Source organism: Ornithodoros turicata, chromosome 5 (genome assembly GCF_037126465.1).
Source record: "Ornithodoros turicata isolate Travis chromosome 5, ASM3712646v1, whole genome shotgun sequence".
In the NCBI taxonomy this organism is placed as follows: domain Eukaryota; kingdom Metazoa; phylum Arthropoda; class Arachnida; order Ixodida; family Argasidae; genus Ornithodoros; species Ornithodoros turicata.
This window is the reverse complement of record NC_088205.1, coordinates 13,163,331-13,177,639: the sequence shown is the minus strand read 5'-3', so window position 1 is coordinate 13,177,639 and position 14,309 is coordinate 13,163,331. Positions and strand designations below refer to the sequence as shown.

At 48.2% G+C, this 14,309-nt stretch overlaps 1 protein-coding gene across 1 annotated transcript; it reads right to left on the bottom strand.

The window, feature by feature from the left end:
- Positions 1 to 3,056: 3,056 nt before the first annotated feature.
- On the bottom strand, positions 3,057 to 10,665 carry LOC135395215 (neprilysin-11-like). Its single transcript, XM_064626455.1, has 5 exons — positions 10,516 to 10,665; positions 10,201 to 10,360; positions 9,970 to 10,061; positions 4,666 to 5,082; positions 3,057 to 4,604 (listed from the first exon to the last, which is right to left on the bottom strand). The coding sequence occupies exons 1-5, from the start codon at positions 10,663 to 10,665 to the stop codon at positions 3,057 to 3,059; spliced, it is 2,367 nt and encodes a 788-aa protein (XP_064482525.1).
- Positions 10,666 to 14,309: the final 3,644 nt, after the last annotated feature.

Sequence of the window (14,309 nt, the reverse complement as noted above, 5' to 3'; positions counted from 1 at the left end):
TTATAGTAAATGGAGTACCTGGCAGGAGGAAATTGTCGAAGGAACGCAAAATCCTTCCCCATTCACACGTGAAACACGTTCTTGAACCGATTCTGTGAAGGGGGGACAAGTTCCCAAGAAGTGTCAAGCCAAGTACTGGGTGATCGAGGAAAGTATGAGACATGCGCGTGTTTCGTGCGCCAGTTTTCTGGCAAGCTGCAGTTGGGAGACCATCGATCGCTTCGTAAAATTACAGCTGTGGAACGCATACTCGGAACATTATGTAGATGGTATGAAATCACCGCTAATGGAAAATGTGGTCGTAAATAGAGTTCAAGTGCGTGTTTACTGTGAGTTGCTGGCACGACAAATGATTCTCCATGGTCTTGCTTTCACTCTCTTGCGGTGTGAACGAGAGATAAACTAGCCAGTCTTCGATTACTTTCGTTTGGCTCATTGCAGCCTCATAGCACTGCTATACTGCTACTTTACTCGTAACACTACTTCATAGCTTGTCAGGTGCCATGTACGTTATTACAAAATAAATTACCATGCGCGATAGTTATTTAAAATCGTAGCGCAGTAAGAGACACTATCAAAATCGCAATCTCGGGGTTACCTTCAAGTCCTCCGAGCCCATTTTCATGCTCTGGTAGACGAGAAGTTTTCCACGTCTACGGCAGCATATACAGATGACGCATCCCGAAACGACAAGTCCGCCTCAGCATTCGTCATACCGTCCGAAGGCGTAGTGCAAGGACGACGCCTTTCACATCCAACCTCCTCAACTGCTGCGGAACTCAATGCCATCCGTTTCTTTCTACATCACATCGCTGATTTTACCCCGCGGGAATGGGCAGTCTTCACAGACTACAAATCTGCACTTCATGCTATTGAAAATTCCTGCATACGAGGCCCATCCGCACCCCTCGTCACAGATGTGTTAATGGCTTACCATATACGCAGCAGGCCACAGGCTAGTTCTCCAGTGGGTTCCAGCCCATTGTGGTGTCGTGGGGAATGAGCAGGCAGACAGCGCCGCAGAAGCAGCACTCTCGTATCGGAAACGGACCAGTATTGTTCTGCTAAGAGGAGATCGCCGTTCCATTCTGCGACGCCTCGTGACACCCCTTGCTTCCCGCCAATGGACAACCGTCATTCTCCCCCAATCTATGTTGAGCAGAGTTGATCCAACTGTCGCTTTCCGCATGCCACGAAACACCTCTCGTCAAGATGCTGCATTAATCCACCGAATGCGACTCTATGTGGCCTTTACAGCTCAGTGGCCGCTCGAGACAAGTTGACTCTCCCACCTGCTGCCACTGTGGTGCTCTTGAGGATCTGGAGCACATTCTTCTTCATTGCCCCCACTACCAACCTTCCCGAACCGCACTCTCCGAGTCCCTTTGTTAGCTGGACTCTCGCCCCTTCTCCCTATCGAAATTGCTTGGTCCCTGGCCCAATCCATCCCAGCAACGATCTGCGCTCAAAGCTCTTTTGACATTTCTGGACACCATCGGACTTCGGTCGTTATCGTGAAGGGGCTCGTTATTTTATTCCCCACATCCCCACCAGCAATGGGGTAGAGTATCGCCTCTGGCGATGACTGAACAACGCACAAGCAAGACGATGACCATCACAGAACGACACGGCAACGCTTGCCCGTACCGTTATGCGGTCCTTGTTTTGCTTGTGCGCTGTTCAGTCGGTGCAGAACTAGTCAGACCTCACATCAGCAGGGTTAGCGTATCCCAGCAGCCAGGTAAACTCTGCTTGATCCACGGTTGCAGCATCAGCACGGACAAGGCGCGCTCTGTCATATGCTGGTGTTGACGCACATGTGATCTGATTTTGTCACGAGCTTGAGCTTTACGTTTTGAGCTCGGGAGCAGAATACTTTAGCTACAGGTAGGCAGTCGTCGCGCACGATATTGAAACGCGGAGCAGGGGCATAGGAAGGTTGGACTGTCTGGGCAGAGATCTTAATAGACCTCTCCCTGTTTGTAAACAAATGACGTCATAGTGTTCGACAGCGCCACCAATTTGGTAGAGTTGAACTATGCTCGAAGCTAAGTGGCGAACAAGGTCGCGCCCGAAAACCCCGGTCTTAAGGCGATTACGATGGTCCCTGAAAGGGACGCGACCTTCGGTCCTACTTTTCTTTCAATAGGAGGCAGTGAACAAGTGTCCATTCTTGGAAACCAGCTCTCCCCTTCCGATCTGTTTCGGTTTCAGCCTGTCTACCAACGTCATGATGACGTTTCTCGGGTAGAGGTTCATTGGCTCTTGCATTGCCATACATATAGGCCTTAAATATTGGCCTGTTTTCAGACATATGTCGGCACAGTTCCCCTAGAAGTCGGCCCAGGACGCACATTTCCCCAGGGCGTCAGTCGTGACGTTGCCCACATACGTGAGGCCGACAACGGCAAGCCCTTTCACCATCACCACCACCACCACCTTAAATATTTGCAGCAAGCCCTATCGCCATCACCACCACCACCACCTTAAATATTTGCTGGTTTGAGTTTTGTGTTGTCCTCTTCGTATTGCGTGTCTTTATACAGTACACTAGCTCGCTTGCACCATTCTAATTTGCTCACCGAAATATTCGTGTGTGACTTCTAGTCTGCAAAGACGTATTTCTGTACGCCTTGCGTGGGCGCTGGGAACTAAATAAAGAAACCGTAAGCCGAAGCGCTCCCAAGCGGGACGACTAAGAACACCGCATGTCGTTCCCTCTGCCTCTCTGGCTCACGTGTGTGTACGTCACCCGTCTTTGGTCCACGTCTGCCTCTCTAAATTACCTCCTGCTCTCCACGTCACTCAAATGCAGGGGCGGATCCACACTCTCGGTTTGAGGGGGGGAGATAGGCGTTTCTTTGTCACATTGCGTAGTGGGGGAGGGGAGAGAGGAAAATCCAATGTATAAACTGACGTTTTGGTAGGGGATTGTCCCCCTCCCCTCCCCTTCTTGGATCCGCCCCTGCTTTAATGATTCTTCGCTATGCTATTGCGCTTTTAAAAGAAGTAAAACCCTACTTTCAGCCAGCTTTAATCTGGCCATCTGCCATAGGTCACCACAGGTAGCACCTATCACTAGGACTCATCGGATCGTTGGGCCTGCACACAAAAGCGCGGGAAAACTCCTCCGTATTCGCCAAGGGCTTGTTACAGCGGTTCTCCCCATCCTTGACATTATCGCAGAACGCGTGACAATAAGACAAAAAGAAAGTCTGATCCGCGCTGAAGCCCTCTAGTATAGCACCATCAGTCTTGTCTTCGACAGCCTTGTAAGCGCTGTAAGCGTAACGAATTGCAGCGCTATTGATGACGTCTTCCACGATGTTTGCTTTGTTCGATTTACTTGTCGCGTTGTACGACCTAGCGAAGCACGCCCTACGACCTTTGTAGATGTTTGTGAAGTTTTGGGACCACCAGAGATTCTTGCGGCCTCTCTCGTCCACGGCCTTCCCTTGGGCGTCGAGGCTACGTAAGATTCCGTTAGCCACCAGTTGTCCAAGTCGGCCGTAATTTGCGGAAGCTGGTAACTGATCGGAATAAAGCGGGAGTTTGGTGGCGGAAACGGGAACATGAAGTTGGTTCTTAAATATATCGAAGTGCACTTGTTCCTGGTACAGGCGCTTGATACGACCTTCGACGTTTATATTGCCGGCGCTTCCCCTTGCAGCTACATGGATCCAGTTCTGCAAGAAATCCGGTCCCATATCCGGCAACTCTGTAACAGTTGTGTTATCCATCTCTGGAAAAAGGTAACGTATTTTCTTCAACTTTTCGAGCCCCATTATCTTGGTTTGGTTGTCGAGCCAGGGGTTCAGGGTGATACCGTTAACGATAGATTTCCTGACATTTTCGACTATGGTGTGGACTCCTTGGACCTCCTCCTGGCTTGTCAGAGCACTGGTTGCGAAAGCTACAAGCTGAGGGAGCATCACTTTCGATGCCACAGCGCGGCAGAAATGTTTCGGTTTGTGAATAGGTTGGCTGCAAGAGTCGAAGTTGAGCTGTACGGCCTCCTCTAGGGTTCGAACTTGGTGCGTGAAACAGCCCGCAAAGCGAGCCACTCGCCACCCCAAGTAAAGAGCGCCTTCTTTGTGTGACAGAGAGGAGAACAACGCCTGGAAATATCGGGAGCTTCGAATGACTACCGTGTGGTTGGTGAAGAACTTGGACAGCGCAAAGTACTTGCCGAATGTCTCGATCCACATTCCTGGGCCAATGGCAGGAGTTAACGAGGCCAAGTTCCTGATGTCCACGCGCTGTTTATCTTGCAAGAGAGCCAGCTGATAAAGCTCTTCCTCCATTCTTAATATTGAGTCTACGATGCTGACGTGTCTTTTCGCCCTGCTCATCAGCTTGACCAACTTGTCTAGGTACATGACGTACTTTTCCTTGCGTGTTGGGGAGTAGATGAATTTCGACATCCTTGGCGGCTTCAGAGTGAAGTCCCAGGCATTCGCTCGCTTCAGAGAGATTCCGAAACGGAAAAACACTCCCATGTTGTACTGAAGCTCCATCCTTACGATCAAATCGAATGCCTGCGTCTGATTCGCGCGAACCTTGGGCCAAGAAAAGTTGAAGAACCGGAGGAACTGCTTGAGACTCTTCACGTTGTGCGCGTGCGGGCTCAGGATACGACAACAGGACAGGTAAAAGGCTGCGAACTTTTGCGCATCGGTTTGACCCGTGCTTGGCATCCAGGGGTTGTCGTCCATTGTGGAACGCTTTGTGCAGAGCTTCCTCCGTCCATATTTGGTCGAACGCCATCTGGCCGGCCAGTTGGTCACTGCCGTTGCGGCTGCAGACGAAGCGGTAGAAATTTGTGCAAGGCTGTTGGCTGGGGTTGAGGGAAGCATTGAGTCGTTGTCGAAGTAGGTGGCAGGGGTGAGTGTGGCAGGTGCCGTTCACGTTGAGGGTGGACGCGTTGGGGGCAACGTGAGAGCTGATGGCAACGGCACATGTCGAGAAGAGCACCAGGATGCAGCCGCTAAGGACTCCTACTGTGAAGTAGATCTTGTTTAGGTTTCGTCCTGGCTTATCCTCGTCATGGAGCACGTGCAGTTCGTCCGACATGACTGGCGGCTGGATGGGAAACGACACTCTCTCATCGTCTGTTACAGAGACGCTTTATATATGTGGGGGGTCACATATCCCCACCTTTGGGGACTTTGGGGACACATGTCCCTAAAAGTTCCTCGTTATTATCGTGGATAGATTATTGCATCGATTCATGAAAGAAGAAAAGGTTTCACGGCTTTCACCCAACTCGAAGCCCAGTTTCAGAATTCTTGTGCGATTGTGCGTCAAAATAGCCACCAAAGTGTGCAAACCCCTCTCATTAGCTTTCTCAGATAACGTGACACGTACGGAAGCAGCTAAATCGCCTCTCCTGCCCGCTTTCATGAAAGTTCGGCTAGGATCCTAACCTTGAGGCATTTCCTTTGGCACAGCTCTGGCAGTGCATTTCGCTGATAGGAAAGTTTACGTCAGTAGCACGTGACACAAGCACTAGCAAGGCTGCGCTAAAAGAAATACCTCAAGGTTAGGATCCTAGCAGAAGTTTCGTGCAAGCGGGCCCTGCGCCACTTGGCCCAAGTGACATTACCCTCCTCTAGCCATCGAACACCCTACTCTCTTTGACAGATTTCGTCACGTTGCCTCATCATGTTTCAGTGTACGAGCCAGCACACCCTTCAAATTCTCGCACTTCTACCCTCCTCTCTTTCCTTCCTGTGTGATAGTGCCTTCTCAAATACCTGATATATCTATGGAGACCCTAAACTCGGAGACACACAACGACTTTTGTTCCACGTTTTGCTAACAGGATGTGTGAAAAAGCGTTCCTTGGGGGCCGCCACTTTAGCTGAGACGACGATGTCAAGAATGCGGTCCGATCATGGCTGCTACGCACCGGTAAGGATTTCTACGCTGCTGACATCCAAGCCCTCGTGAAACGCTGGGACAAGTGCATTAGTGCAGCTGGAGATCACGTTGAAAAATAAAACTAATTTCTCGCCTGTAAGTTCATTTTACTTTTGCGAAAAATGAAAAGTCCCGGTTTGAGACTTGAACACCCCTCGTACATATACCTTTTTGCGTGCCCTGTGGTCGGCCATCCTCTGACATGACGCATGATACGGCACTACTGTCCGCAACGGAGGACACAGCCAATATTGAAGACGATGTAGCACTTGCGACACACTCCTCTGATACGAGGGTTTGAACAAAAAGTTCCCAGACTAGCCCTATAAAAAATTTAACCAGATCGTTTATTCAAATTTCTGCCCTATCCCTTTCAAAGTAGTCTCCTCGTGCACCTACACATCGTTCCCAGCGCTGCTGCCATTGTCGGGTCGCTTCCTGGAAGCCTTGTCCTTCCAGCTGCTGAAGCACCTTCTGCAATTCCACCTGGAGCATCTGGACGTCGTCAAATCGGCGTCAAATTGGTCCAATCCCTGCCAAGAAGAAAGAAGATGAGAAACAGCCGATATCGGAATTCGTACCTAGTTATGTGCACCTGATTGTAGGTCCGATTTTGATTCACGTTCCGTTTTGTCGCTCTAAACTGCTTCGATTGTTCTGCAAAATTACTACTGTGGAGCGCACCTTGTGAACATCAGAGGCAGCTGAAGGCTACGAATCAATTCTAATGGGACGGGCCTTCAACGGGCCGACCGTTTTCTTTGACTGCCAAAATGGACAGCGTGCACAATTGGACGTGTGCGAATCACGACGGCGGTATCGTGGGCGAACATCATAGTGCATCGTGAACCGCCACCATGAAGTGGCCCCTTCTGATTGGTGAGCAATGTTCAGGCCCGCAGTTGCTAGCGGTAGGACGGTAGTTGAAAAGTTATCACTGAGCGTCAGAGGACATGTCCAAGCATATAGGGCGAGGGAGAGTGCAGAAAATAATATTCTCGTGTCATTTAGCCCCCATTTTTTGTGTTTACTTTTCTGTAAAACCTTTAACTTTGCAACGCCAATCTGGCACAGGGCACTTGAAATGTAGCAATTGTTTTTGGGCACCCATGGGTGTGTCTGTGTTTCAGCATCAGAACCCTTATCTTCCATCATAGCACAGGTCGCCTATTCGCAATCACTAAATTTCGCGAATCCCAAGTTGCTCAAAGCCCAGCTATCCACAGCGGATTTGACAAAAGCGACATTGCACGTGTCTGTGCTACAAACCATTATTTCAAATGCCTACTAGTTACCTGTGCAACCAATCGTGAAAACAAAGTTTGAGGTTACGGCATACTTTTCGAAGTGTCAGTCCTTGCACGAAATTTTCGCGTGCCCTTAAAATTTGCGAAAACCTGGGGCTTGCGGTTTTGCAGTATTTTTCCCAAACGTGGATCTAAACAGGAGCATTAAGCCGGTCAAGTCAGTTTTTTGTTCAGACCTGAGGAGTGTCTTGTGGAGAACCTGTTTTCAGAGACAGGTTGAAAATATCATTGCACCTTCTCACAGAATGACGTTTTGTTGTTGTAAGCGATGGTCGTTGGACGTGCGGTATGGTCTGCCCAAGTGAAGACGTACGCGGGATTGGAAGACGTCCTCAGGGACTTCTGCAACGGTGGAGAGGTGGCAGTTTCCTGGTCCCCAGAAACGGTACCCCAATTGCTCGGTATGCGACGTCTTCAACCGTTATGTTCGAAAGAGAGCATACATTGTTGATAAAACATGGAGAGTTGGTTCTTTTATTGCCTTGTAGCCTGGAGATGTCATGATGGGAGCTGGGGTTTCGTTAACTTTATATTAGGGTGTATTTCCCAGAAGGTGATCTGGACTCGTTTCACATTATATGGTTGCTTTCTCGCGTCCAACAGCTTTCCTGCTGCAGACTTTGCAAAAGTCGAAATGCACCACAGTGGAGGGAACCATGCACAGACTGGGCGAAAAGGGGAGTGAGCCCCACTCGATGAAGATGTTCCCCGATGCAACCGTTTCGCTCCAAAGTGCTCTTCCTCTTCCACAGGCTGGACGACGTGCACGACTTCCTCGCTCCTGCCATGGTACATACTAGGCGCTTTCTAATCCATGTAACAAAAATCGTGCCTTGAGATAGAGCGTATAGAGGTTCATTATATTCATTTCCCCGCAACATGATAGCGACGCGTACTGTACCGCTTCGTTGCAAGAGCACAAGAAAATCTCACGTCTCTGTGCGCGTGATGGCGTCGAGTGCTCTGAGACGCTCTGTTGTTTTTATTAAGGACTTAATCTGAAACAGTCTCGTACGCAACGCCACGGAACCCTAAATACGGCTGCGGACCAATACGAAAGTCTGAACTACTACCGGTGCAGAAAGCACACCCTTAGGGCTCGGGGCTATAAGACCATTGCAAAACCATTATCACAGTTGTCTCTTCAGGAGGGAACAAACACTTCTTTCCAACTGTTCACCCGTGTATCCACAGGAACGGCATCCTCATGGAATATGTTAACGGAATAAAGAAAAGCAAAGCACTGTTCACTGAGCCAAAGTCCCCCCCCCCCCCCCCCGTGTTATGTGAGCATTCACACGGTGCCGGAATATCGGGAGTGGCGTACTGCGCACTTAGCAGACGACGTCATTAGCGTGTTTGCCTGTCGTCTGCTACGGAATATATTGCGGCTGTGTCGCAGGATTCCCTAAGGTTAGCAAGGTACGCGAAGTGCACGTGAAGACAGGACGTTGAGTGCTCGCGCTCACGTGACAGCAGGAACCTATGACGTTTTTTGCATCTTCGGTCGGAGTAATCTGAAAAACGTCGCTCGTGCGAATACACGATATATTCCGTTCTTGTCCGCTGTCGTGCAGAACACTCTCAACGCACATTTGGGCATGCTCTGCCACGTGAGCTTTTGGAACATGTCGGCAGTGCTCGGCAGTCCTGTACAGTCCTCCTTGCAGTTCAACTGTTGCGATGCCTTGCTCATCAACTTAGACTTGGGCAGGGTACACAGCAAATACCTGGTATGCACGCCACCTGCTTATTTCTGTATACGAAGGTCTAAAGGTCATCCGTTTTTGAACGCAGGTAGAGGAAACATAGATATATCGGTGGGCCGTCGGTACGCCTTTGGATAGCCAGGGAATGTAATGTATCCTGCAGCATGTGCGGCCTCGCCCACCGTGACCATGGATACTGGCAGCTTCACCAGTCGCTAAGCGGACTACATATGTTCATCGGTACTCTTCACGTAAGACAATCGAACAAAGTCACATAGGCAGTCAATGATAGCAGAGCCTCCGGAGCCAAGACGAAACGAGGAACGACTGCCCGTGTTGAACGATTAGCACGAAGTGCCTCGTGAACGTTACGTCACGAGTCCTTTATTTCATCACAACAGCAAAGCAAAAGAGAACAAAGTGATGATGGGTGAAACTGTGAATTGATGCAATGAGTGCTTACAACATTCTCCCCCTCACGCTCATTCGTCAATTCACGGTGAAATGGAAAGTCCACAATGTACGACGCAAAAGTTGTTCTTGACTCCTGATACCGGTTTCGTCAGGTAGTCGGCTACCATTTCTGTAGTGGGGATAAACGATACCTGAAAAAGTCATCTTCTATTTCTTTCCTAGCAAACAAATATTTGAGGCCGTATGTTTGGACCTTTGGTGTTGGACGGGGTTTTCAGAGAGCTTGATTGCAGATTGATTGTCACATATAGAGTGCTGTCGCATCTTCGCATAGAGAGTCAAATCCCAGCTCACATAAAAACATCCTGAACCAACTTCCCCTCCTTCATGGCTTCACACAGAGCCACATACTCAGCTTCACACGTCGATAAAGCGGACTATTCTTTGTTTCGTGGATTTCCAGGAGATGCCGCTCCGACATTATGAATACAAATCCCACTCTGAGATATTCCACATGCCGTATCTGAGTTCCAACAAGCATCCGAATACCCGTGAAACCGGTCGTTGTTCGCTGTGTACTGTAGGCAAAAACTCTTTGTCCCTTGTAAGTATCTCACACTCGCTTTGCCATTTTCCAATGGTTGGATGGTGTAGGACGTGTTGAATTGGCTGAGGTAGTTGACCGCAAATGCTATGTCTGTCTTGTGCCCTGCACAAGATACATGAGCTTCCAATGAGCTTTCGGTAGGGAAACGTCCGGCCTCTCTTCCACCTTTTGTTTCTTGACGGTGTCTTCTTGGCGGGTTTCCATGGGCGTCTTAATAGGCCTGCATTCGTCCATGTGATACCGAGCAGTATCTCGTCGATGTATTTCGTCTGGCTAATACTAATTGTCTTCTCGTCCTGGTTTCGATGAACCTCGATGCCGAGGATTTTTGTAGGATCTCCAGGTCTCTCAAACTGACTTTCTGGTTTAGAAAGCCCAATGCCGTCTGCAGCACTTTGTCGCTGTTAGCGAGAAGTAATATGTCGTCCACATAGACTCCAAGTATTACTTTGTCTTGACCTTTTTCTTGTACATAGACGCACTATCTGTTTCCAATCGTCGGTAATTTTGCTGTTGTCAGTATTTTATCCAGTGTGCGATACCATGTTCGACCTGCTTGCTTGAGTCCGTATATAGACTTGCGTAGGAGGCAGACTTCCCGTTGGGCTTCTGTTGGATCCGTGCCTGGGGGTAGTTCCATGTAGACCTCCTCCTCCAGTTCACCGTGGAGATAAGCTGTTTTAACATCCAATTGGCGCATCGCCATGTTTCGTTCGTTAGCGAGTGCTAGCAATGTCCGCAGACTGGTTAATTTTATAACTGGTGAGAAAGTTTCGAAATAGTCCACGCCACGTTTCTTGTGTAAATCCCTTTGCTACTAGTCTTGCCTTATACCTTTTGCTCCGTTACTTTCGTTTCTTGATACGAAAGACCATTTGCTTTTTTACCACTTTCATTCCTCTTTTCTGGAACCTTTTTCCCATGTACACATCTCTTCATGGGATCTTATTTCCTTCTTCAATGGCTTGTTGCCATTGTCGCGGTCTGGTGAGGATAAAGCCTCTTCGAAACTCTGCGGTTCAATTGGGGGTGTCGCTAGCTTTACGACAGTAGTCCGGCTTTGTTGATCTCCGGTCAATCGGTCCGGTTTTTGCATAGTCTCTTGGACTTTCGACCTTCAATGTCGTTTTGGCGAGTTCCTTATTGTCTGGTTCGGGTGCGGTTTGTAGTTCTTCGGGACATATTGTCAATGGAACCGTACTGGAATCTCCAACGACACTTTGTTGCAGAAGTTCTGATCTCGTCTATCTTCCCAAAAGAAAGGTTTCCTGCTGAAGAAGACGCAGTGGAAGCGTGCTGGGCCCATAACCATTGATAGCAGAGCCTCCGGAGCCAAGACGGAAACGAGAACGGACTGCCCGTGTTGAACGATTAGCACGAAGTGCCTCGTGAACGTTACTTCACGAGTCCTTTATTTTCATCACAACAGCAAAGCAAAAGAGAACAAAGTGATGATGGGTGAAACTGTGAATTGATGGCAATGAGTGCTTACAACAGTCAACACCAGCGTATAGCCAGACCTCCAAGGTAGGGATCGCGATACGACCCCCCCGCAGATCCGTGGTACATACATACCTGTGCATACAGCGAAATCGGAAAAATATAGAATGTTGATCGTTAATATGATTAACATGTGCGGGGTACGTGTCATGACCAGTGAGGCCGTGTCACGAGATTGGAAGTACGTACTGGTTTTAAAAGCTCATAATTTCAAAACGGTTCAAGAACGCTGCTCAGATAGATACCGGTAACTCAAGACCTTCCGCAATCGTCACAATGGATACCCCTCGCCCAAGCCCCCATAGCTAAGCCACTAGTCAGCACAAATCTGTTACGCGCACCCTATAGACTGGGCTATCGACTCAAACGAGGAGTGTATTAATGATAGCCCTGGTGCATGGACGTAGACCCAATTATTCCAGAATCCTCCTCACTCAAGGCTTCAAGGTGTCCACAAGGCGACTTTTGCACAACACCGGAAACGTTGCTTTGACGGCTTCGAAATGACATTTCTATCTACCCTCTCCCAACATTTCAATTTCACGTGAGTACCCTCTCTCATACCGGAGAACATAAGTTGGAGAACACTTGGCATTGTACCGTGTTATGCTTAAGCACAGCCGGCGTTGCATGACCTTACCGGCCGTCAAATGTTGCAGCAACGATGTCACGTAATTTCGTGGTCGTTGCAGGTTCACGTTGGTGCCAAACCCGGAGAGAAAATTTGGAGGCGTGGATGGCGAACGCTGGAGCGGCATGATTGGCATGGTGCACCGAAAGGTATCTGTGTGTTGGGATAGGGGCAGTCCGCGTTGTCTTATCTGACGTTCGTTAGGAAGTAGATGTCTCCTTGGGCGGCCTCAGCATCTTCTACAACAGGGTCAAGTACGTCGACTACATTTACCCTTACATTGTGGACTGCTTCGCCTTCGTCACAAAAGTGCCCAGACGGATGCCCTTCACACAAGCCATAGTGCAACCCTTTCGAATCCAGGTAACTTCCGTTGGTTATACTCGTCGGGTAGCGAAACTGTACACAAACTAGTGATGCAAAACTAACGATAGCGCTATATCGATATCGACTGTCGATAGTATAAAAAAAAGAAACATGGAATAGAAAAGAACAATGGATAGTACGCGATCGATAATCAGCTATCGGGAAACTATGGGGTAGCAGATAAAAATAGAAAAAGTAGAGATAGGACGAATCCAGAATTTTTCAAATCCGAATCCGAATCCAAGGGAGGGTTCTGCGAATCCTCGAATCTTACGAATCTTGAATCTTTCGAATCCTTTCTTTAAAAGAGTTTAAAACGCCAAGACAAAAAAAAAAAAAGCCCATACTGAAAGTGTTGTGAAGCAGATATGATACACTTGTTTGATGAAAAACAAATTAAATGATACTCAGTTTCGTGAGCAATCATACTCATATACTAGTTCTTCTCAAACGTAATCTGTTTAACGTTATTGTTCATCTGCAAGTACATATAAATTCGCCGATCTGGATTCATTTTTCATAAACTAAGCAACAATCGAAAGCAAAATGATATTACTTTTAAACTTGTAATGATAACAGTACCTGAAACTCTCTCAGTCCAGAGCAGTGGAACACAAGAAACAAGAAAACACCCGTCGGTCAATGAGGCTTCTCGCGGACGCTGCGGAGTCGCCAGTTCGAAAAAAGAAAGGAACAAACGTGGTTGGTGGATTCGAACGAATGGACTCGATTCCCGCCGTATCTGGGCGCTGGGATTCGCTAACCCCGAGTCGGTTGGCACTCCCTAAGAAAAAGAAAACGCCTCATTTCTACAAGTTTCACAATAGAAACCTCGAGCAGTTTTACCTCCGACACTAACCTTGAGCAATCTGATGCCGCTCAAACCATCCAACAAGGTCACGAGGTACCCTCTGAATTGGATTGATCGTGGCATTCGCAGTCGCATCGCGATGATTATGATGAGCATCTTTTTCGCTGGTTGCAGTGCTAGTGCTTCATCCGTACATTACAGCTAAAATGTCGCACGTGGCTTCTGCTTTCGTTGTCGTATTGTGCCAGTGCGAAAACGAAGACGGGAACGGATGCATCCATAGTGAGAACCAAATATCTAGCTATCGATAGTAAAGACAAACGACAAGAACAGTGCTATCTATGGTCGATTATCGTAAAACTATCGATAGTCAACAACCCGCCGTATCGATAGTCGACTATAGACTATAGTCGACTATCGATAGTTTTTCGACACTATCGATTGTTTTCAAAAAAAATATATAGATTTATCGATAGCCAATTTATCGATAGTTTTGTATCACTAATACAAATCCGTGGTGTAGGGCACCTTGCATGACGCATTGCATCTTTCGTGTGGTTTTCGATATTTGGTGATGCTCAGTCTCCTGTATTTGGGCACATAGGCGAGCGTTTGTGCGTCCCACTCTTGCTTCATTCGAGACTTTCAAGACCGCACCGCCATCGTGGCTTAGTGATATGACACGTGGAAGAAAGTTCTCGCGGGTCTTCCACAGCTTCACTGCGCCCTCTAAATGCACGTCATTCGCCGATAAAAATACCGCTTACATTATTTCTGTCTCCTTGACTGATGCGAGCAAGTCACAGGAGTCCCAGGTGTGGAGGGAAGACGATTGTCGTGTTCAGGAACACACATAAAGCGATTATCTTAACGTCCGCCAAATAAGATCAGCGATCTGTAACATGGCGGACCCTCCTGTTCCGTGGTTAGAAGTCTAACTCGTCGTTTCTATAAATATTTGCAAATAAGAGAGCTCAAAGGCCATGCCGGATGGCAAACGTCAGGCTTTTGTTTTAGTTGCTACAAAGTACTGTTCGGTATG

Excerpts from the sequence above, each read along its gene's own strand:
- LOC135395215 (XM_064626455.1), bottom strand. The coding sequence starts at position 10,665 with ATGGCGATGCGCCAATTGGATGTTAAAACAGCTTATCTCCACGGTGAA. Across the intron at positions 10,361-10,515 it reads CTATATACGGACTCAAGCAA|CGACAAAGTGCTGCAGACGG; the intron begins GCAGGTCGAACA and ends TCTCGCTAACAG. Across the intron at positions 5,083-9,969 it reads TGGAAAATGGCAAAGCGAGT|CCGCCAGTCATGTCGGACGA; the intron begins GTGAGATACTTA and ends TTTCCCATCCAG.